This window comes from Tigriopus californicus, chromosome 12 (assembly GCF_007210705.1).
Source record: "Tigriopus californicus strain San Diego chromosome 12, Tcal_SD_v2.1, whole genome shotgun sequence".
NCBI lineage: Eukaryota > Metazoa > Arthropoda > Copepoda > Harpacticoida > Harpacticidae > Tigriopus > Tigriopus californicus.
In genome coordinates, this window is record NC_081451.1 from 16,918,930 (window position 1) to 16,943,904 (window position 24,975).

At 38.2% G+C, this 24,975-nt stretch overlaps 1 protein-coding gene across 5 annotated transcripts in view; it reads right to left on the reverse strand.

The window, feature by feature from the left end:
- The window catches only part of LOC131891709 (RYamide receptor-like), a 45,353-nt gene continuing 20,378 nt past the window's right edge, over nucleotides 1-24,975 (reverse strand). For 3 of the 5 annotated variants that reach the window (XM_059241336.1, XM_059241335.1, XM_059241334.1), the window contains 13 exons: nucleotides 17,130-17,517; nucleotides 15,221-15,309; nucleotides 13,211-13,315; nucleotides 11,394-11,496; nucleotides 11,033-11,193; nucleotides 7,192-7,385; nucleotides 6,137-6,205; nucleotides 5,813-5,969; nucleotides 5,327-5,507; nucleotides 4,259-4,462; nucleotides 4,070-4,194; nucleotides 3,795-4,000; nucleotides 1-272 (listed from right to left, as the gene is read on the reverse strand). In XM_059241336.1, the coding sequence (XP_059097319.1) occupies nucleotides 147-272; nucleotides 3,795-4,000; nucleotides 4,070-4,194; nucleotides 4,259-4,462; nucleotides 5,327-5,507; nucleotides 5,813-5,969; nucleotides 6,137-6,205; nucleotides 7,192-7,385; nucleotides 11,033-11,193; nucleotides 11,394-11,496; nucleotides 13,211-13,315; nucleotides 15,221-15,309; nucleotides 17,130-17,284 (1,875 nt within the window). In that variant the 5' untranslated portion in view covers nucleotides 17,285-17,517 and the 3' untranslated portion in view covers nucleotides 1-146. Of the gene's footprint in view, nucleotides 273-3,718; nucleotides 4,001-4,069; nucleotides 4,195-4,258; nucleotides 4,463-5,326; nucleotides 5,508-5,812; nucleotides 5,970-6,136; nucleotides 6,206-7,191; nucleotides 7,386-11,032; nucleotides 11,194-11,393; nucleotides 11,497-13,210; nucleotides 13,316-15,220; nucleotides 15,310-17,129; nucleotides 17,518-24,823; nucleotides 24,940-24,975 lie in introns of those variants that run through there. The other 2 variants (XM_059241337.1, XM_059241339.1) reach the window with 2 other exon arrangements.

Consider the following 24,975-nt stretch of genomic DNA (forward strand, 5'->3'; position numbering starts at 1 on the left):
GGAAATGCTAACTTGGAATACATTTATTTGGAACCACATGGCTCATGAACGGTTAATTGTCTTGTTCACGGACGAAGCGGGGTTTTAAATGCAAAGCCTTGGTGGTGGTCGTTGAATCACACATCGAACAATGGGACAAAGAACACTCAAATCTCTTTGGAGTTGGGCTCGATCTTGGGCAGGATGTCCCTTCGTTTGACGCACAAGGAGGTTTCGAATATCTCGTCGGATTGGCTTCGGGGCAACCGGAAGCCTTCCTCGGAACAGATGCTCTGGAAATGGGAAGGGAAACAAACCATTTCAGTTGGGGGAGCATTGTTGGGATAACTAGACCACGAAAAAGAGGTATTAACTTGGGGAAAAAATTTGAAACTTCTTTTTGGATTTTGGGCCGAATGATTTTTTTTTTTTGTTGTCAAATTTCCAATTTTCACTTTTTGACCGTTTTTCGACGTTTTAAACCATTTTTTTCCACTTTTTATGCTATTTTAAACCTATACTTTTTGTGCTTTCTTAACCTGTTTTTCGTGTTTTCTCAACTTTAAAAACATTATTTCAGATAAAAAGGCAACTTTTCTTCGCGTTCTAGTGATAGACATGATAACTCAGAACTTTTTATCAAACTAACCCAGGATGGCAATTTGAAAGACGTCCTGACGTCACTGCATTCTTTTGAAAAGTCATAGATAGCATCATTTTCAATAAGATGGGGAATTACAATATAAAATCAAAAAGAAACCCATAAGTGAAAAAGGCAGAAATCAAAAAATCCTTTTGAGTGGCAGCTGCTAGATGATATCAGAGCATATTTTTGGGGATATCACAAGCATACTTTTTACTGATTAAAACAGGCAGAAGAGGAACTAAAAAAAGCAAAAGTAACAGGTCACAGTATCACACAAAAACCTTTTCTCCCTTTTCAACAAGTGAAATGCAGATTTTAAAAGAAAGAGCTTCAAAGGCAACAAAAGTAAGTCCAAAGAAGTTTTTCCGGCTAAAAAGTATATCATATGTATGCTAATGAGTAATGCAGCACCTTATAAAAAATTAAATGCTAGATGAACACATCTTTTCAAGGATAAATGACCTGGAATTGTAATCTAATCTCTTAACAAAAAACTATGAAGTCCCAAAAGTTCAAGTGGCCTCTCAAAAATTCGGATGACGGCTTCTTTTCATGGATGGCAAATATATTGAAAACAGATCAGCCTTGTCTGCCTTTTATTGTCGAAGGTCATATGCATTAGCTATAGATCAGTTGGATGTGGAAATTTTTAAAAAAAGTGGAAGTGTGACCATAACGTGGAAATTGACCATTTTGCACCGTTTTCAGCTCTAGTTAGTACACCAAGCGGAAATTGCTATCGTTCCTTGTCATAGAGGATTCTTCATCGGGTCACAGAGCACTTCATCACATCTCCCAAGAGTATTCCCTATCTCATCTTGCAATTTAATGAATTTCTAGTTTCCACATAAACGTGAATCATTTCCTCAGTCTCCAAGTTTGGTTTGCCCATATTTTCTTGGTTCTCAACAATGCTCCACTCTTCAACAGTGCCTACCTTTGAGTCACTTTAATTTCATACTTGTACAATGACTCATTAATAGACCCTTTCTTAGACACTCATTATAAGAGAGCGACTTTCGAGATTAAGTTTTTTTTACACTATACTCTTTTGCTCTCTTTTCACATGACACAGAACGTCACACTGGTCTCCTGAAATCAAATATCAGGCGATGTATCTAGGTCATTGTCCCGCAGATATTCGTGGTACATTGCATGGTCTTCGCAATTTAACTGGAAGTCTATCCAATTGTCACCTCAGATGCCACGGTAGACCTTGTTCCAATGTGCAAACATGGCAAAATCGTTGATTTTGGCCTTATCTTTGTAGAATCCATTGCTGATTGTGTCCTTTTTTTTGGCCCGATCTTCCCCTATCTAAAGCTTATAATACAGGTCTTGAGAAGACGGCAATCATGAAAAAGTTGATTCCTTTACACTCACTAGGAGCAACTATCCATTGGTTCACCTTCAAAGGGTGCTTGAATACTTTTGATAAACACGTCATGAACTTGTATGATTTCACCTCACTGGTCAGTTGTATCTATTCACAACTGATTCGAATCTGACCAACCCACTCTAGGTACTGCAATAACCAAGATTTTCATGATATTCCTCTATCCTCCTGTTCATGCATTGGCTGTCATTCCGCTTTTCACTTTTTCTATGTATGTGCATTGAACAATTCTGGTCATTTTCCTTTTCTGTGATATCACCGCTAAGGTTCTCAAAATTATGCGAAAAAAGGGACCTCAAGATGCAAATACAGATGCAAAAAAATAAGCCCAGCATGCAACTAAACTTCAGAGATGCTTGAAATTGTTTTGGCATACTAAGGTATTCAAAGCAATTGGTTAAGGTGGACACATTTATTCTAATAAAAGTATGCTTTGATCTCAGTCGATCAGCATCTAAAGAGTAATCTAAGACTAAACTTTCATAACAAACACTGGCGTGGTCAAAACAACAGCTTTGACTTGTCAGTTATTATTTGAAATCGACTTCAGCCAGTGCCATTCTTTGAAAGTGCTCCGTGGGTTGCTGTTAATGGGGTTTGTTTGAAAAAATATTTATATTCAATATATCCAGTATGCGGTAAAATCGTTTTTTCCTAGAAAAGAGATGGCAGGATGGATCCTGATTTGTGCAGACTTACGTCAAGGGTGCCAATTTCTCATCAAGATAATGAAAATACAAAAAAAAAAAATCAGTCAAAAGTAGCCCAAAATGCATAAAAATGTGAAAACGGTCCAAAGATGCAAATTATGCAAATAAAGGTTCAGGATGCACAAAGTTGCAATTAAGGGCCCAGGATGCAAACAAATGTCATGTGCGTAAGTTCGAGAACACTAGATATCACACTCTAGTCAACTATTTTATCCTGCTGACCATTCATTATTTTATTCTTGTTTTAAGCCGTATTTACGGTATTTATATGTATACTTTTGTATATCATTTTTGCAAACTATCGTGGCCAAGAGTCGCAATAAAGGTTATTACATATTAAAATGCAAAGGTAGAATATGTCATTGCCAGGGTTGCCCAAATAATGCAAATAAAATTTGCAAAAAAACTAAAAATACACCAAAATGGGCAAAAATCCAAAAATGGATTAAAGGAAGCTAGGTTACAAAACAAACTCTTAATATTGTATGTGCTTTGACCAAACTCAGCTTACGTCATGGCAAAGCATTTGTGCCAAAGTCGTGCATCAATTGCGCTGTGCTTGCAAGCAAGCATTATAAAGGAACAGAAATAAATAGTTGTATCACACGCTAAGCTCAACATAGATTTAAGGGCTAGAGAATTCAATTCCAGAAAACAAGTCAGAGTTTGAAGGAATTACTCCATGCAGTGAAGCAGGCTCCTTTCTGCAATTTTGAATCGCGATTCTGACTGGCATAGAGGGATTGACCAAGAATTTCTTGTTGGGAGATCGATGTCAATGGGTTCTAAATATTCTGTTGTATTATTCCACTACATTTGATCAGGAAACCGTCGTCCATGTATGTTTCCTCAAGTGATGTTGTAATCAAGGTTGCATTTTTCTTTAAATGAATCTTTCCGACCCAATGTGCGTGTGTTCCAAGGTTTTTATACATAGGTACGTTCCTTCTATCTATCCCTCAATGTGATTGTATTTTGCTTGCATACCTCATGCCATAAATACTTCCTCACACACCACACTTAGCGATGAAATGATCGAAGACTTGATGCCATCACCACTCACCTCCACTCTTTTGGTCAAGGGCTTCCTTCGGACCACTTTGCGGAATTCCCGCATTTCGTGCTGACTCACGGGCGAGGGCGTTTCGTCGTCAGTCTCATTGGCTTCTTCACTTAGCCCGGCCAATTCAGCACGGACCATTTCCCGTGAGATCTTGTGGTGCCTCGGGAAATGAAAGGTCTGAACGGTGGTGGTGCCTCCATTGCCGCCTGAATAAGAACTAACAGCATTGTTAAAACGCTCCAAAATCCACTTGGAATTGGGTTCTGGGGGCTTGCCTAAAATGGGAGTGGCCGGTCCTTCATCGGAAACGTTTGTGACGCTGGTTGAGGTAGAAATGGTAGAGATCTTCTGTTGTCTCTGGAGTTTGGCATTTTGGACCCGATGAAGCAAAGGCTCCTCTCTGGAACCAGGAGTTCTATTACAGATAGGTCGGATCACATTGAAAGAGAAATGCTCTAAGGTACCTTAGCAATTGTGCCATTTCTCCATTGCAAGAAACGGTGGAGGTCTTATGGAGAAGCCGTCCACGCCCGTTGTTGGTCGAGTTTGAGTGCGTTGGGATATCGTCGAGTCTGCTTCCAAGGCCAGAAGCTCGACTGTCCATTCGACCCAAGGTGGTGAGGCTTACAGTACTCTGATGGTGTAATTGTCCCCTGCCATATCCACTTCTGAAGAAAGATGGTTTTAAACTTTTCAGTGTCAAGACAATGCAAAAAAACAGAGATGAAAGGAAGAACTTTTTTATTAAAGTAGAGGTTGCGCGGTTTTATAGCTCAAGTTCCGTGAAGTCATGATGTTCGATTCTTTGTCTTGGTTCTAATATTGTTTCCATGAACCGTTTTTGTAAAACCACAAAACTTTGCATTTGCTTGATTAACGATGTTTAGGCCTCTCATTGACTTTACGGTATCATTTTGGGCTTCGAGAACGATTATTTTCGGATGAATTTCTAGTCATCAAAATCTACCACCTTTCAATCAATCAATTAGCGTGGCTCGTGGATATCATTCAAATTGTAGATTCTCATTTAAAATCAATGCTGTCTTATTTTGTTCCTAACAAATATAGTTGCAGTTGACGCAAGATGTAAGTGTAAATCATTGTACAGAGATAGCCTGTATTTTGTGGTTCAAACTTAAAAAAAAGCAAAGAATCAAGGAAAGGGACTGTCAACTCGCTTTGAACCTTGCCAGACCGACCATTATACTTGATTATTGAAAAGAGACTGATCAAATCTAGAGTTCATTTGCCAAAAAATAATGATTAATGGTCTGCCAACTCAAATTTGAGTTGGCAGACCAAATGTCATACAAAGATCAACCGGCCAAAAATTGGCAAAACATAGCCTTTTTTTTAATAGTACTGCAGGGGGTTACAAAAGCCCGTGAAAAACAGAACCAAACCAAACCAAACCAAACCTAAAAATATCTTTGAAATCAACGACGAATGGCAATGTACTTCGGAACTTTCCGTTCGTTCTTCATAACCTCGTCAAGAAATGAGATCCAAAATAAGTCTGAGAGCAAAGTTACCTGATAGAAAAGGTGTCCGCACTTTCCCCTCGTTGAAGGGTATTGGGTGAATTCAATCCACTGACATTTCCCGTTCGGCGTTTGCGAACCACTGTGAACTGAGTTTGTCGGGCATTTCGAGTCAAATGTGTCCCATCCCAGTCGATTTTCGGGAAGCAGTCTCGAACCAGTTTCAGCTTTCCTGAAATGGAATCGGTGCACAATTTGTACCATTTTCATGGACGAGTGTTCTGACAACAAACACAAGTAGGCGGGTGTGCTTGGAGGGTGTACGGATCAACCTAACTACAACAATTGACAATTAGAAAATGCGTCCAACTACTTCTATCATGTACGTGATGCTACAGAGATCAATCGGGTTGTCAAAGTCTGTTCATACCAATGTTTCCTGGAACAAAGCGATAACACACCATTAGTTCATACATGAAAAGACATGATGTCAGCGTCATCGGAATAGGAGGCAATAAGCAACATATCTTCACTTACCGACAATGTCCATGAATCCATATCGCACTCGTCGGTTCATCCAACAATAAATAACAGGATTAATACACGTGTGAGACACTGCCAGGATATGGACCGCGGTAAATATGTAGGGATACCACGTGGATTGCTCCAACGAGGGCCAAATCAGCAACAGGACCTGAAGCAAACCAAAGGTTGAAATCAAGCTTCTTGTAAAGGACGCCATATCATTTTATAGGCCAAAGTAGATTTGACCTTTAGAAGTGCCCTCTGACGAGCGGAGAGTACACTTTGTTGTCGCGTAATGTTGAAACTATTTTGATTTGAAACCAACAAATATCTTACCCAAAAGATATTGAAGGGGATCCAACATATCGTGTAGCAAGCCACCACCACAATCAACATTTTAATCATCTGGAACAAAAAAAAAAGCTTATCCTTTCATTACTGTCCATCTCATTTGCTCGCTCGTTTTCCGGAGACACGATCGGATGAAACTCAATCTGATATGGTAAAGCACACATTCACGTGGGCGCGTGTCAATCAAAACAAGATAGGTGCCTATCAGAGGCCTATCAGAGGGCCTGGGAGGATGAAACATGAAATATGAATATGCTAACGAGTTGTTTACACTCTCCTCAGCCCGACAACCAAACCAACCGATAACTGGTGTACTAAATCAACTCACGACAATTATGGGGGCCAAGCTTTTGCTATTAAAAAACATAATAGCCGAATTAAAGTGCTGTTAAGGAGATTGGTTTGGATATATTCAGATAGAACACTTTGAGTAGGACCTAACGGAGTGATAGTTTTCTGAAACGCCACATCAAGGCACTAAAAGGATAACCTGCGATCCCTTCTGGAGATCAGTTGATTTAGTGGATAGGAATTTGAAAGGTTGTGGTTGATTGCAGCTTTGATTTTCTTCATAAGTAAAAAAACCCTCAATTTATATGGTTTTGGATCCCTTGTGCTCACGTTTCAGAATCTTTCAAGGTACGCGGATGTGTTTTTTTTTTCTCTTACCATTACTCTTTATGCATATTGCGTCCTTAAGTGTTGCTGATAAAAGGCAATATAATCCAGGTTTGACTCGAGTTTTTCTATCACAAATAAGAGTTTACAATTATCGTTAAAAATATTCAAGCTCAACTCAATGATTTTTCTTTCGACATGCACCAAAACAGAATTTAGTTACTAAGTTCTATATTGTAGCTCTTTTTTTTTAATTCTAAATGCATTTTCATAATTCATGAATCATGCTTTAGTGCAATGTAATTAAATTGAACTGGTACTTTGTCGAGTTCATGAACAATCACTGGTCACACATTTTGCATTTTTTTTTTGGGATTGGATCTTTCGACAAAGCCAAAGTAATTTTGGTTCTCAAAGCGTACCTTTCGTTTAGATTTGAGCATTTGTAGTTCCTTCTCGGCCTTGTGCGAGGTTCCGTCCATGAGTTCACAAATGTCTCGTCGTGACCAAATTGTTTTGGCGACCATTGAGTAGAAATAGGTCATCAGGACCACAGGCAGGAAATATTGGATGATGGTGAAGAGCACACTTGAGATATGAAAGAACAGATCCACATCTAAAGGGAAAGCACAAAAGGGTCAACAACTAGCCGGGGTCCTTTTGTAATGGGACCAAAGGTCATCAAAACAGAGGACATGCTCATATAACAGAGGCTATGTATATTTGGCTAATAAGTGCACTAAATTGCAATAGGCCAGCTCAGATTGGTTGTTGGAACAGTTTATGAGTAAGGCAAAGCAAAAAATGGAAACTTCCATAACATAAAGACAATGTTTAATATCCTCGCCAATCCAGAAACACGATCAAACTTTCAATCACTTTTTATTGACTTTTTTATGTTTCATACTTGATCCTGTAGCAGGATTTAAGTCAGACTTGGACAAGTTTTTGACCAAAATTCCCTGATCAACCTTATATTCAAGGGTTAGCTAGATCAGCCAACCCTAATTCGTTGGTGGATCAAGTAATCTATACGGTGGTACCCGCGATACTGATAAAGTTTTTTTTGCAAATGCCAAGCCTTCTATTAACAATTTCGTTGTTATTGAAACAAATGGAACAACTTTTGTAAGAAAATCATCTTGGATTCTAGCCAATATTAGAACATTAATCCCCTTAAAACCTACAATGAGATAACATTTTTAAAGACGTAATCAATAGATGTGGGGAGTAACCTTAGTTGCGTTTCCAACTAGAATTTTATTCAAATCCATGAAGCAAGCGATAAGATATCTCGTTTTCAAAGATTGCATTTGCATCAAATTTGACTACAAATTGCTCCGGTTATATTTTAAATCAATTGCCAAGAGATATACAAAGCCTTTTCTATGCCTAAATTATAAATGGAAATATTTCACGTTTCTGAAGCAGGTAGAAAAACCCGAACATAGTTTGGAACATAACTTAAAACTTACTTAACTAAAATAATTCGCAATTTTGATGCCATACTTGTCAATCGCGACTTTAATCAAGCTTAATCTTGATCTTTGACAAAATTCTATTAACGTTGAATAAAAACCCCCCTAGTACGTACAAGTTAATTATTGCAAAAAGTGACAATTTTGAAAATTAAACTGTCACGTGTATCGTTCAAATATTTTGGGAACATGATAGGATCGTGTAGTTTTTGGCACTTAAGCAAAATGAAAGACAATTTTACATCTTTTGTAAGTTTTAAGCATCATTTTTTGCTACTTTTACTTTTAGCTTCGAAAGAAATCTTAAAGAAAATGGAGAAAAAATATTTCTTGTCGTGTCATTGAAAAAGTTAATGATATTTCTTGGAAATAACTGGAAGCATAATTAGGCCATTTTTTGATCTTTCACGGCGTAAATAGCAACTTTTAAGTTGTAATAACTAAGCATGTTCTAAATAGAAGTTCATGAAATTTGACGTCAATACATAACTAAGAGTATGCTTGATACTGATTGACTGCGTTTTAGACAATGATGCATTTTAATGTACTCTAAGTGATTTAACACACTTATCCTAGCTACTTTTAAACATGTGTATTGCACAAAAGTTGTTCCTTTTGCTTCTTTAACAAAGCAAAACATATCTTGATGTCTTGGCATTTGAGCAAACACTTAACCAGTAAATATAACCACCGTGTACACATAAATAAAAGTTGAGTAAAATGAATAAATTTCTCGTTTTGAACTGCTGGGATACCAATCCCAGTAGCAGTAAGGAAGACCGCGAAAAAAAAGTCATCTGTGGTCCCAAATACGTGATTGAAGTATAGCGGACTTCCTAACCATTCCTAGGGATGGAATCCCCAACACTTCAAAATTAAAAACAAAAAGCCTGAATATCTTACTTAGCTTTCAATGCATATGATATAGACTTCGTTTTTCAAAAAAATATTTTTCGAAAATCTTTCTCCTAAAAACATGCATTTATATTATTATTTAATATTTATTTACATCCTGAACCTTTACTTGCATCTTTGGTCCGTTTTTTTCACATTTTTATGCAGTTTTGGCTTCTTTTGGCTGATTTTGTTGGGGCCAAAAAATTGTATTTTCACTATTTTGATGAGAAATTGGCACCCCTGATTTATCTCTGAACTTGATAATTCAGGGTTTTATCTCCCTCTTTTTCCTTGGACACAAACGATTGTACAACATACTGGAAATGTTGCATGAGGATATTTTATCAAACAAAGCCCCATAAACATGGCTTTGGGTGAAGTCGATTTCTAACAATTACAAGTAGGTTTCCTTGGGTATATAAACTGGTGATCCCCGGGGGAGACTCGAATTTTCCTTCCATGCTGTGATCCCAGTACCTTTCCCTGACACCCTGACACCAGCCTTACAAACTTGAAGTGTCCGTACTGGCCTTTGATTACTTGGGGGAGGGGGGGGGATGGACAATTCAAAGCTGTTGTATTGACAGCATCTATGATTGTATGGAAATTGAGTCTTGGATCACTGTTCAGATGCTGATCCACTGGAATCAGAGCATACTGTTATAAGAATATTTGTGTCCACATTAACAAATGGCTTAAAACACCTTAGTATACCATAACAATATGAATCATCTTTGAAGTTTATTTGCATCCTTATTTGCATCCTGGGCTTGTTTTCTTGCATTCGTATTTGCACCTTGAGGTCCTTTTTATGTATAATTTTTAGAACCTTAATGATGAGTCAATCTCATACGAAAGATTAGGATTTAAATTAGAAAAAGGATTTAAACGCAGAAAGACTGACATGTGAACATTAATTCATGTATGGTTGTGCTATTAAAGCCCTTACAAGCCAAACAAGATTTGCCCTTTGTCTCCTAAAAGTAATTTTCAGTGCCCAAGCTTAGTATGCTCGGAAAGAATCCAGACTTTATACGCTTTCAAGTTTAGGATCTATGATAGTTGAGTAATCTATTGTACCCAATAGAGGGTGGCATAGTTCCCCAAATGACGTGGGTTCGAATCTCGCCTTTGAAAGTCACCCTTAAATGGGAGAAGCCGTGGTGCAGTGGTTAGCGAAGATTTCTTCGATATGAGAGTTCCCCAGTTTGATTCTCCTCGCCGACCTTTCTCATGGAAACTTTTAGACGCTATCCACGCCCACCCATGGAGAATTAAACTGATACAGACATGACGCTGCCCATCGAAAAAGAGTATAAGGACGTTGTTGATGGCTGGCTTCTCTGGCCAGGCGAGACTCAACCCGCCGAACCCCCAGTAGCCAAAGACACTTTTCCCTACTTTGATCCAATTTTCGTTTCGCTTTTTCTTTTCGTTTTTTCGGCTTTGTATTTTTCGAAAAAAAAACTCAAAAGTCTAATATGATATCTAATACACATACAAATTAGTGTAGACTTGGTGGATCTGGCCAGCCTTTGAATATAAGGTTTATTGGGCATTTTGGTCAGAACCTTGTCTTCGTCTAACATCAATCCTGCTACGGGATTTAACGTCTACAAAATGAACAATACTTGTTCTGTGAACCAGAGGTTTTCTATTATTTATATCCATAGGTCGCTGGTTCATATCCGGCTCGAAGGACCATAATTTATGAGCGAGATACTTCTTCTTCACTGGCGTCTTTTTACTCAACTCGTTTATTTTCTCTCGGAAAACCATAACAATAAAAACTAGCAACCTTTGATATAAAAAATAGAAAACCTGTGGTTCACAGAACAAATACTAATGTCCATTCGTCTCTCAGACCTCCTGGTTGGAGTTTACTCACCGGCAGAACAAACCCAGACTCCCATCTCAATTTCAACGTGCTTGGTTTGAATGATCAGAGGGATGGAGGCCGCCAAAGACACTAGCCAGACTCCCACAATGACATAGAGTGAGCCAGCCCTTGGGATGACAGGCTTCAGAGGATGAAGAATGGACATGTACCTAAAAGCACAGGTTTAAGTTATATCATTATGTGTCAACAAATCATGCCGTTTGAAAAAGGCTCATTTCTTTACAAGGGTGGCAAAATAATTTTTGTGCATTTTTTTTTCTTCAGTTTAGTATGTATCAGTACGGAGATTCTGAAGATCCGAGTGAATGTTCCACTTTTTTGATGCACCCTGTAGTGTGATTCCACTCACCTTTCAAAACTGATAACAACGAGAGAGAAAGAGCTGACGAGTATAGAAATCCCTTGAAAGTAGCTAAAGCATATACACATAAACCATCCAAAAGGCCAATATCCTGCAAAAGAACGAGGCAAAATGATTATTATCAGTTGGCTAGAAACCCAATAATCAAAGATTTCAAGATCCAAGCGTTCGTGGCTTTTAATAAGTGCTGGACCAAAAGCTTCCAGTTCCGCTTATGTCTACCGAACTTGAAAAAGGGCAAGCACTAAAAATGCAACAAAATCATTTCTAATGATTATTTGCTGTTTTGTCATCACACTATTTATTAGCGTGTCACAAAGCCAATCATTAGTGTTGGATCGAGTCCGAACTCGAGTCTTTCACACGATTTTGGACAAATTGGCCGAACTCGAGTCCGGACTCGTCGAAAGCATCATTTTTTCCCTATACATTTCGTCAGAAAACTGGCTTTTCTTCATCATGAATTGCCCTTTAAAGAAACCAGCCGTTGAATAATGCTTTTATTTGCCTTGTTTAGCTTCATAAAAACCCGATGAGTCTTTTTTTGACTCGAGTCCGACAAAAAGGTCAAAAATCAAAGGACTCGCCTCTCCAACACCAATCATCAATTTTGACAACCAGCTTGAGTTTCGGGTTTCGGTCTATCACTAGTGGCAATTCGTTAGTTTCTCGCGATATGACATCAAATTAAATCAAATTTCTCGAGGCAATGGCTAACTTTGAGCAAGTGTTCTATGTCCTGAACAGCCCCCCTAGATTTTGCGATTGTGTGGATATCAATGCCTGAAGAGCCCATTAATCTCTTCATGACAAGAATGACGTCATCCTTTTTGGGGCCAACGTGATGTCCGAAAGAATTCCTATGTAAACAAAACCTCGACTTTGGCTTCATGGCCATTCATCTCTCGCAAATAGCGAGTAAGCTCCCTTGGAGTACATTCAGGGAATAGAAGAATGGGTTGTCTGAAAAACTTGGAGAGCACCTTCGCTCAAAGTAAAACAAAGAACGGGGAGGCGTGAACCTGATCAAATTACTGCATATTCTTCTTTCGGGAAATGCCAAAGAAACGCTAGAAGTTTGACTTAAACCCTTCAAACAAATGGTAAGCTCTTTCTTTGACAACTGTGATAAATTCTTGCACGGGGGAAAAATGCATTCGTTGCACTTCTTATTCCGTCCAAGTGAGCCACAGAGACAAAAAAAAACATATAGTCTGATGCATAATAAATTACACTTGTAGAGCACAGGCTCAAGATTGAGCGAGTTATCACTTCATTTTCAAGGGCTGGAAATTCCAAGGAAGCCACAAAAACAACAAAGTTTCATGGAATTCAGAATATTCTAATCATTTCGTTCCTTTAACTCATCCCAAAAATTAATGGTACCAATAATCTGCTAAGTTTATGAATATTTAACACAAGGCTTCATTTTTTGTCAGATTTTTGACCAAAATTGACAGGTTTTTTTCAACAAACTAAAGTTTGATGTCACTATTCACATTTTGGGTTCATGAAATATATTGCACATTTCTACAACTGCCTGAGCTTAATCTTTTAAGATTTACGGAGCTGTTTGAGCATTAAAAACTGTATGATAAAGTACAAAACACGACATTTTGTAACATCAATCTCAATTTAAAGTTTGGCTCCGTTTTTTTAATCCTTACAGTGGTATTTTTTCTTCATTGTTTGTTCCAAGACAAAAAAAAACATGTTTTTGTTGCTCATACATTCTTGCAAGACTTGGTTCATAAAAATCAATAGAATGGAAGAGAAGAAGAGATGGAAATTGGTTTGAAGCTTACCCAAGACCAAGGTGTTTGAGACTTGAAGCGGCCCACAGAGACAAGTGATGAGCAAATCTGACACGGAGAGATTCACAAGAAGGTGATATGTGATGTTTTTCATGGCTGTAAGGCAAAAGTTTTCAGACTTGATGTGACAAACTTTGACAAGTTAGATGTATGTGTCCCTGACACATCCCCCTCATATCCTGATATATTGCTTCTCCCCGCAACTTGACTTTCACCTCAATGATGTGTTTCCGAAACAAATATGGGTCATCGGGATTTGCCAACATCAAGCTAATGGCATATTTCTAATTCGAAAAAGTCTGTTTGAGAACATGTCAGAGAAATGACACGCCTTTATTTTATGATTATCAAAAATGAACAAGGTTTGGCAAACCTGCAAGGTGAAAACCATGGCCTTTTTCTTATTGGAGTTTGGGGACCATGTTCCTAAAGGGCTCAATGTTATAACTCAAAGAAAACATTATGAATTCACTATTGTGGAGCATGATTTTACATCATTTTTTTTTCAAATCTAATGGCACCTTTATCCTAGGAGCAAATGGATCACTTTTATCTCTCAGATTTCCAAAGGTGCCTTGGTTCACAACAATAATCGTCATGTTCATAACTTGTATGCTTTACTCATATGATTGTATCATACGTAAACGAGACCCACTGTACCTAATGGTTTGCTTCTAATTTTAAAGAAAAACTAACTTGTCCCGTAACCCGCGCGCTGTAAAGCAAAGTGACCTCCCAAAGATGAGGAGGTTTCGTGAATATCCATTGGTCTTTGGTCCGTCCAAGTACGTTGATCCACGAACATCTAAAAATATGGACTGTGAACGAGCTTCCCACCAAATCGGCCTGCTCATGGGCATAGCAACTCTGAGCCACTTTTCGAATAAAAGTAATAACATAAGGAATGTAGATCTCCTCAAATAGGGACGGGTCATTTTTTGTCATTTACTTGTAGAGTGATTCCTTTCAAAGTTATATTGTCAAAAGCTTATGTAGGTGACCAAGAGCAGGCTGAAAATTTGAATTATATGTAGGTTTTACCACATCACTTTAAACATATCTCCTGAGTTTCCTAAGCATAGTTATGGACTCAAGATTGGCCAAGTTCATCTATTCAACAAGATCATGTGGTCTTATAAAGTGCGTAATTGGAATAAAGTGAACGGTTTTGGAGATACGAAATTTTTGCCTCCGTTTGCAGTCCACATCTGTAGAAGTCCTTGGTTGATCCCTGATCAGTGAGTGCTCTTAAGAAACTCAAGTCATGGCTCAAAAATACACGGTTTGGAAAATCCTGCCTCAAGCTTATCCTCCACACTGATTCTAGGGGGTTAGACTTTGTCTGATGTCATAAGCAGAAGTTGATCTAACTTATGGCACTGGCTTTTTGGTTCACCTGATCAGGCAGGAAGGAAATGTCCACCGCTACATCATGCGGTGTTGTATCTAGAGCGTTGTGCAATTAAGTTGCCTTGGTTTCCTTCGCCCATCTTTTTTGTTGGAAAAGAGCCTCAAAGGAGTCGACTTTCTGCATCGCCAACTCATTCGCTAAGGAGGATCCATTTTGAATGTGGTGGAAGAGTAAAGGCATTGAGCTTAATTTGACACTGACAATGGTTCCTTTCGAGCTTTTGAGACGTCAAAACCATTGATAATAGCCGCTTACAATGGACGAAGGACTGAGCTTATGTATTGATCAAATCAGACAACAAAGTGTGTCACGAGAAAAATAGAAGCGGCCACATGGTCCATCTTGAAATTTTGATTTTATTCTGAATTTTGTCAAGCTCAAAAACCCAAACGATACATTCAAAGGATGTTTTTGGTTAATTCAATGCTCAATTGTGGAAAATAACAGTGAAACTAGGTACATTTGACCTTAAGCACATTTTCAATTAGTGCTTAGTGAATCCATGTTTTACACATTATTCTTACAATGGATCTCAAGGGGGCAACTACACCGTGGCTTATGATCATATGTGGGAAAAAGTGGCAACTTACATCTGGACGAAATGACAATATAGCAAAACAGAAGGTTTCCCACCATTCCCAAGACAAAAATGATGGCGTAGAGGCAGAAGCAGGCGATTCTGAAAGAGAAGGCAATGGAAGATTGTTCAGAGTGTTGACGTGTGGATTTGGGAAAAGAAACCAGAAATAAAACGTGGCCGACTCCTTCATCGAGTAGGAACAAGTTCACTTTTCGTTCTCTCCATCTTCCTCCATCTTCACCTGGGATCATTAGGCCGCCCAAAATGTTTATGCATTAAATTGAATCTCGCTTCCTTTTGCCCGTGTTTGTTTAGCTCTTCTGTAACCGCAAGAGATTTCGGACCGTACAAAAAAATGGAACAAACTTCCATTTGGAGATCTGCTGATTGATCGCTCATTCAAGGCCATTCAAATCAACCATGAAGACTCGTCATGGTTTAAGACCCAGCTAATGAACATTAACCACTTTCCTTTCGGCCAAGGTCTTTTTCAATGCGTTTGATCCAAAAGCTAGAGCTCTACAAACAGTACTGACACTCCCTTTTTGGAAAACATCAGGCTATGATTACACGCAAAATAAGTAGTCCAAAAACCCGATTCATGGCATCATATGACCGACCCACTATTGGGGGGGGGGTTGTATTGTTCCATCAGTTTTGCCAAACTAGATTACCTACATATTTTATCACGCTGGAGGTTCTCAAAGTGAAGTGAGTCCCTCCAAAACATTTTTGAGAAAAGAGTGCCTTCAGTTTTTTGGCAACTAAGAATCAATATATTGGTTTTTCCTAAACTACACATTCCCAATCAGCCAAAATAAGCAACTGACGTCTTTTAATGGAGCAAAACTATAAAAAAATGACCAGCCAATCTGCACCGTGCTTATTTTTGATTTGTTATTCATTTCAATTTGCCAGCTTGTCAAAAGCAAGCTGTATTCTAAGATTGAGTTAAATTGTGAATGGAGTGACACAACTTCACTCAAATATTGAAAATTCAATTGGAACAACGTGCGAGTTGGTTGTGACGTTTGTCTAAATTGTCCTTCTACTAAATCCCTTAAATATAGGTGCCTCTCTATATTCTTCCTTGAATTTCCTTTCCTTTACATGGATAATACCCATACTATCAAAGGGATATGAGTCAGAACAAATAGTGGCATTTCTAACTTCATATTTTCTTATAAAAAGGAGTAGACCATTTTATTTTCAATTCTCACCTGCAATCAGTACAAAAGAAAATGTTTTGATTCGCAAAGAATATTCGTTTTAGTCAGAACCAAAACCTAAAAACAGGCACTGCGCCTTTTTTAATACATACTAAAACCATTCATGAGCCGCAGGTTAGAATCAGCAGATTTTTACTTACAAAACATTTATACTTTTAAGAATATCATTCCACTCCCTTTTAGTAGCTAACCAAACAAGCTTGCCATCCAAAGTGCATAAATATTTCTTTTCGTAAGTGTATCCTTCTCGTTGAATTGATGAAGTTCTCAGCTCAGTTGTCGAGGAAGGAGGATGTTTCTCTCCTTAGAACTCTACATGGAACAGCTCTTAAAAGAAAGGAGATTTCTTGGTGAACCACAATTTCTTCGATTTTAATTTATGTCATTCACAAACTTGTCCAATAAAACCCGATCATCAAAAACATGTTTTATATTCACCAGCGAATTTAGGTTATTACTCTTGGTTATGTTTGGCCTTCATGAGTGTACGTGATGATCAAAACGTTAACAGCGGCTTCAAGTTTGCAATTCAATGTCAATTTCTTGATTGACTTGGAATGTGAAACGCTTTTTGCTCAACAATTTCGCGATCCCACAGAAATAAACAGAGAAACATACGCATCCACCTCTCAGAGCATGCTGAATTTCAAGCAGGGAAAGTTCGACAATCGATAATTAAGATGAACTTACTTGAATCCTTTGGATAAGGCTTCCTGTTGGGTGTCGTTGCCGGAGAAGTTTCCCCATTCATCATAATCGTCCACGTAGAAGTAGGTCTGGTTGGGCCAGCCCTGGTCCTCGCCAATCACTCCCGAGTCATTCCACGAAGGCATACTCGAATTCATCGCTTGATTCCCGTCGTCTCTGGAAACGTCACTACTTCACATTGGAATTGACGAACCGCTTCATTTGATGGTTATCTGCGTGTGTCTCTAAGAACCGAGTCCAAAGTGCAATGAACAACTAGGATCGATCCATCCGTCTCTTTCCTTCTCTGGTTTTGGTTCAGTTATGCAGACGAATTGATCTCGGGGAAGTTTTGGAGTGCTTCGGTTCAGATCATGAGGTCATGCCAAATCTGGAAAAGAGGTTCATAATGGAGTACGTGCGAGGAAGTGGGCATTGGTGATGCAAGCCATAGCGTCTTTTGGATTAGATCTGTTACATTTTGCATTTCGAATTAACTGTCAGATTTTCCGCTCTCTTTGATTGACCGTTGGTTTATTTAGTTTTATTATTAGTTTATTAGTTATTATTAGTTTATTAGTTATTTAGTCAAATCGTAACTCTCAAATAATTCCTGACCCGGAACTCTTAGAACATGAACGGACTAGGCAAGGTTGAACATGAATATCTTCCATTGCATTCTTTGGGGGATCATATGCTGTCTATTGCTAAGATGAATTATTATGGCTCTTGCACTTTCTTTTGGGTGGTTATAGAAAGGTGTGAAGCTCTAGGAGTTCTAATTAGGTCGCCCTCTTAAGTAAGTGTCTCCACGCCTTTGACTCATGAACATATGTTGGTTTAAGTTATTTTGTTGTTCCCATTTCCACATCTTTTTTTTATATTTGCCTTGATGTGATAGGGCAAAAACGTGTCGGGATTAAATGCTCTTGCATGATTGTTGAATGATGTCTCCTAATGTAGTATAATTTTGTGCATGAAAATTTAGAGATACTGGATGAGTTGCAAACATGGTAGTTCCTGCAGCGACTTTGGCGCAGCCTGGCTAGCCAAAGTAGTCATGAATCCGAGCCTGTACTTAGCACGTCCCTCTATCGGTATATCATGAGAGTGTTTTTTAATCTGATGATTGCGAGTTATGACTTTTTTCTAATTTCAAAATGTTTTGCCATCATCTATTGACGACTATTTCAAACCCAATGTAAGATCTTAATAATACTAGAGATTGTATTTCCTACCTTGATATTGAAAAGAAAATTGATGCAATTTCATTGCAATAATAACAGAGCTCCTGAAAATCGGAAGAAAGTCGCTTTGGTGGCCAATAATTAAAAATTGGAATAATTGTTCCTCAAACATGTCGGTAAAAAATGCTTTTAGCACGCCAGCTTCCCATTTTAATTCTAACCAAAATATTGAATAATTCATATTTGATTTTTGTGGAAAAAATGAGAAGTGTAGGACCTTCACAATTTATAATTGTGAGGCTTACACCAAGAGTTTACCCCACTTTTGCCCCAACCACTGCTTTTGATGGCTTAGCAAACGTAGTTTTGAACCCTGGTTCTGTCTTTGGTTATGTGGAGAATTTTGATGGCATTGGCAAATATGTAGAACCTATTCATCAAATTTTATCCACTGGAGTCTTGGGTAAATCTATTCTAAAACTTGGTCTACTTGTTTTAAATCATCTTGAATCATGTTTTCCATTTTCACAAGCATACTTTACACAACTGGCAAGACCATTCATTGCACCAAATATGAGAATGTCTGGATCCATTGGGGATCCAGCACAAATTCTTTTGACCCAATTTTCATTCAAGATGACAATCCCTGAAAGCGAGTTTACAAGGCAGCCATGAGAAATTCAAAAAAACACGTCAATTTGGATTGTCTATGGAAGCATTGCCGTTATATTCGGCCTCCCTGTACTAACTGGATCGAAATTGGCATGGGTTGCATCATAGATGCATGAAGGTGTCTTCTATCAATAAAGCCATCTGTAAGTGTGCCTTGCATAAGTCCTAATTCCTTTCAATGGGTATTCTTGTCAATATAGTGACTTTTATGGATGGATTTGACAAATGTTGGCTATTGATTGGCTGGAGGCCTGCACCTTTTGCCAAGTCAAACTCAAACACTGGTCATACTCATATCCTATGAATTACTTCTATCCTCAGTGTGTGAGTCAAGCGATTGATTAGAATTTGTGACAAGTGTAACGAAACTAATTCCAATAATGAAGGAATTATTAACACATTGTCATTCTGCACATCTGAATAAGACTTTATAAACCAGTGGCCCAAGGCCCATCTTTGAGTTCAATCAATCGTTTGACGTATCCCAAGCTCAACTAACTCTACAACCGTCTGGTAACCTAGTCCGTTTCGGACATTTGTTCAAGCTCACAATGGCTTTAATCTTACACAAGTCCAATCTCAAAAGCCGTTTATTCTTGATTGCTTTTTGTTGGTGCTACTTCAAGAGTCGGGTGTACATTGTATAATACAATTGGTATCACGCTTGTAATGAGAAGGAAAAGCGGCGAAAATTCAAATTTGGCGCTCATAATTTGTGCATTGTTGTCGTACCTTGTAATAAGGGCCCATATTTGCAACGTCACACGGCCAAAGAAAACGGAAAGATGCACGGTAGATTGGTAAATAAACTTATCTTGCCTCGTCTTGAACCCAATTTCTTTTCCAGACATTATGTGCCCCGAGGCACTAATTATCAATAAGATTTTGATAGAATTTGCCAAAAACAACACAAACGCATTATAATTCAATAAAAAAGAATTGGCCCCATTGGTCCTTTATTTGGTAGAGGCTGAATAAGAAAGTGCCCTGTGAAGTGCAAAACGTAGAACATATTTTGTTCAGCGTAAGGGGCTATAGAAGAGGAAAAACAAACAATACGACCAACGCGCCGCATGAATGGGGTAGCAGCTCATCGAGGCTGTTGTTTACCCCTAGCTCCCCAGCGCCCTCTTTTGACTGACGTAGTGATGTGTCGAGGGTTGGCTCTGGCACAAGTTGATTGCATAAGAGTTGTAATTAGCACAGCTGTTATACGAAGAAACCAAATGATAGTGCTAGAAACGATTAAAACGATCAAATTTTCATTCATAGGCTCGATTGGTGGAAAAACAAAAAAAAATAAAAAAAATCTTTATTGCGAGTTTGAATGGTGTCATATTCACGTTTGATACATCACTACGTATCCGAAAGATGGCGCTTGGGCGAAAAAGGGGTACAAAAAACAAAAAAACAACCAAATTGAGGCTGCGATCGTATCCTAGTAATCGAAAGAGTTGTGTCACAATACTTAAACAAATGTCATTTTTGGTTTGGCCTTGACCCCACATTGCCATCGCAAATCAATATTGAAATGCCGTTGGGTCGAAAATGTCGTTGATTTGAAATAATTGACAATTTTTATCCAAATATGGTGCTGATTGGCTGGGCACCTTGTCTAAACTTTTGCTCCAATGAATCACAGAGGTGGCAAGGCCAAGAGAATGCAATGCGAGCAATCCATATTTCTAGAACATATGGGTGACACCTGAGAAGCTGTAAGGCTCTACTGGTCCGGTTTCTGAGGGTAGAGGGCGCAGCCATCAACCCTTATCAATGGAGTAAGACTGTGGCATGGTTGCTACTGATGTGATCAATTTGCTTGGGAAGCAAGCTTTCAAACTAGTAGTATTGTCAAGTTTGATCCCTGCCTGTTTCTTTAGGTAGGAAATTCATCTTTCAACTGGTTTGAAAGTTGGCGGCGCAGGCCGATTTATCACATCAGTAATGGTATAGGGTGCACTAAAATGACACAACAAACGGAATTTTACCTTTTTTTCTTTTCTCATCAATGATAGAATCACGTCAGCTGCTTGCTTTGAGGTGTTTTTGAGTACATTTCTAGTTTGAATGACTTAATGCCCCCTAAACTTAAGTTAATACGTGTTTTTGTTTTCAAGTCTAGCCTAGAGCAAAAACTGCGATATGCAGAAACACCCCATCTAATGGCGCTTTAGAAAGTGTGGTTAAGCTTCGAAGAGGAAAAAAATGCGGTTTAAATGAATTGATAGATAGCTACATGAGTTCAAATTCCACTTTTTTCTAGATCTTTTTTTTTGTAGATGAGCTTTTATCAAGTGGATAAATCGTGCAAAACGTCTAACTCTTTTTTTGGTTACCATGAGCTGCTGACAGAAAATTAAGATTGATTGAAAACACATGGCATTTATTATCAATGCTCATATTATGGCATTAAAAGAAACTTGATTTACAAGGGCTCCTTGTATTTATTGCCAAATGTTTAGTCTTTGGACCATTCAAACATCCGCATGATCATAATGAGTATGGTAAGAGAATAAAAAAAGGGGAACTGAGTTGTCAAAGTCTCATACTGGACAGGATGCATCCTCACAATCACCTCGATTTTTTTGCAAGATTTGCGTCGTGAAATATTTTTTGACTGGTGTAACATAATTGCAAATATAATTTGCCCTGCAAACAATGTGGCCTCACTTCAGTGGTTGCTGTGTCCATCACGATTCCGAAACGACGTCTTTCTTGGTCACTTTCTTATCCAACTTGGTAATCTAGAGTGCTACTTTCAGGAAAATCCCTCCTACCAACACTTGGGATTAAAAGTCCGGGTTTTTGACGAAACGGGAGGGCAACAACGCAAAAAGGCTTTTTTAAAATTGAACCTTGTACAGCAGAACATGGATGATTTTCCACATCAAGAATAACAAATTGATCCCTATTATAAATGCCTTCCTTCACTCTTCTCGGAACAAAGAGTTTGGTCCGAGGTCCGTGATTGATGTTGAGCTTTCAGGAATGTGATGGATTAAAAGTCTCCACAGGTAAGTGTTCTTTATCGCAATAGGCTAATTAATTTTTATGGCCCAGGATTGACGGATCAACATAATCCATCAGCAGAGAACTGATTATTTTCCTGACCATTCAAACTACGCGCTATCAAGGTGAGACGATTTCAATGGCGTTTTCTCATTTGCTCAATTGTTCCATCTCCTTTCCTCGAGTAAAATAAAAAGAGAGAAAGTTGGAGGTGCCTCAAAGGCACGTGGTTTAATAAGGAGCTGCTCAAGAATGTGGAGCTCTTCGTCCAGCCAGAGGAAGATGGAGATGGGCAAGAAAATGTCTCTCGGGAACCGTTTGAAGGCATGATTGGACTCCGAGTCTCAGTCTGCTCTGCTCAATGACGTTCACACTCACCTGAAGGCCTCTTTGAATGGATTGTCCGTATTTATTGCGCCATCAAGTGTGACTACCGAGCTAGTCTTTGGAGCCTCGTTAACACCCATAATAAATCATTGGAAAATGATTTTCAACGACTTTACACAAACAAAGATTTAAATACCCCTGCTCTCTCTCTCTCTCTTTCTCTCTCTCTCTCTCACACACAGCAGCTACAAATTCATATCAAATGGCGTTTTCATTCAAATCAATTGAGGACGACCTTTAGTAACCATATTAAAACGTGAGAGGACGGATTTGAAAGCCTTCCACATTGAAAATATGTCTCATATAAAAAATCTGGAGCATTTTCCTAAAACGCCATTTTTTCCCAAATATTGACCAGGAAAACCCGCAGAGCACTTTTATTTTAGCTCAAGAAAGTTCATATTCTGTAGATTTGGTCGATTTGAAGGTTTACAAATAAGTTCCAAAGACAGTAAAATGCTTTCGTGGTATGCTTTTTCGTGTTCGAAATTTTTGGCAAAGCATTAGAAACGCCGATGTGCAAAACCAATGAGTTAGTAAAAAGGTTCAATAACTAATTCTAGTTATTGTAAGGTAAACGCAATGTTAAAACATTCAAAGTTGAGAATTTGATGGTTCAGTGTTCCAGGTACCTTTATTTAAGAGCTAAAAGTAAAACAGGTTGGAATCATCATTCGATATCTTCATGACTTGAGACGCAAACAGAATCGTTTCTCATTTGAGATGCCTTACTTTTTGGAAACAGAACTATCAAAGGTTGTTTGGTTCAGCATCCTAAAAAACGGAGACTTTTTTCATTAATCTTCCCGTCAATTTCTTACCCTTTGATCGTTACTTAAAATATATTATAATTCCTTCAAATCCGCCCTCTATTCATAGGCATGATAAACATTGGAGCTTGATGTGAAATAAAAAACAAGGCATATCAAGAAGCGATCACTTTTATATTTATTCAATATTATATTCTTTCTCAACATATTTCAAAATAGAGGAGCTTTTTCAAATTCCCCTCACTGCTGCCTCTTTTGAAGAATTATAGTGGCTTATAATAACTTGCGAACTTATCAAGTTTCAACATTGAGTAAGGTCTTTAACTGTAGCCTTTCATAAACCAATGCCATTCGTTTTCTACACGTTGTAGCAATGTTGAAGTCAAACGGTATTCCCTAATAAGAAACAAATGGGTAATCAAAAAGCAGTCTAAACCCCTTTAGGTCACGTATAAACGCAAATTCTAAAAATAATCCATGAATTTGGGTTCAACCATTTTAAATGTTATAGGTATTCGGATATCTAAGCTTGATTTTGCAATCTTGAAAGAAAGGAGAAACCAATATGTGACGAGCCTTCTTATCAGACACTCTTAGAAAGGTTCGTACTATGCTCGACTTTCAGGAATGAAAGTCTCACATTGTAGGATTTAGCTTTCAAGCCACAACTCCTGTGCGAGGTCGCCTTTCCGTTTTTGGCTCAGGGTGTTTTTTGCTAAAACTGGTCGTATGTCCCCACCCGTAAAATACTTAAGTTGCACACCTAACTGATCGTAAAATTGTCTAAAACCAACGAAGAGTGGATGGCTCCCCCTGCTTTTTAACTTTGCATATTTTTGCATGCGATTGAAAGGTCTTATGGGATGCTCTCTCCATCACCACCGAATTTCAATGAATTCGCATTTGTCAGAGCAAGTCAAGCGACGCTTTTAATAACATTTCTAGCGAAAGACCTTTGTTATCGATTGCCATGTCAGCCAGGTATTAGCAGCATTTTCTCGTCTGTTTTCTATCCGGAAAGAAAAAATCGGGCTTTAACTTTTTTTTGACCTACAGCTATCATTCTTAAGGCGTTGCCAAATATATTTTTTTATCTGAACAGAAATGGCTCTGGGAGGTACTCTTTTAGGTTAAAAAAAATTGCCCTGCATTTTAACATTGAAACTGATCCAAATTTCAACAATAAACACAGGAAAATGAAACAAAATTGATTCAGATACCGTTTTACAATTGTGAAGCTACAATTTTTTGGATTTTGTCATGTTTTTCATAGGCTTTGATAACCGTTACAGGAAATGTAATCCCATCAAAAAATAAAATAAAGCTTGTCTTTTTGTTTAAAGTTAACCTTGATATGTTTGATCGATTCTTATGAAGGTTGAATGTCTGTCTTGAATGTGGGTGCTTTGAAAGAAATCACCAAAATAACTGTATTTCAGATTTGAAGCCACCTTTTGACCATTTTTTCAAGTTATGCCTCATTTGATCGGTAGATGGTGATAGGCTCAGAATTTGCATACGCTTGCTAGAAAACATCGACTTGTACTAAAGGACCCATAATTCGTAATCGAAATAGTGCAACATGAATAATCGAATTGCTATATTAGACACTTGTCTTTCTATATTAGATTGTAAGCACCTACAGCCCGTTTTATGTTCAATGGATTCTGACCTTGATTTGATGCCATCGAATGAGCTCTTTATCCGATCTTCGCCGAAGGTAAACATGACGATCTCATCTCATCTTCAAGTGAGGAGAAGGGTATTATTATGATTATTATGATTAGACGCTTGGTCAGTCAGTCTCCTGACTTGATGATAGGA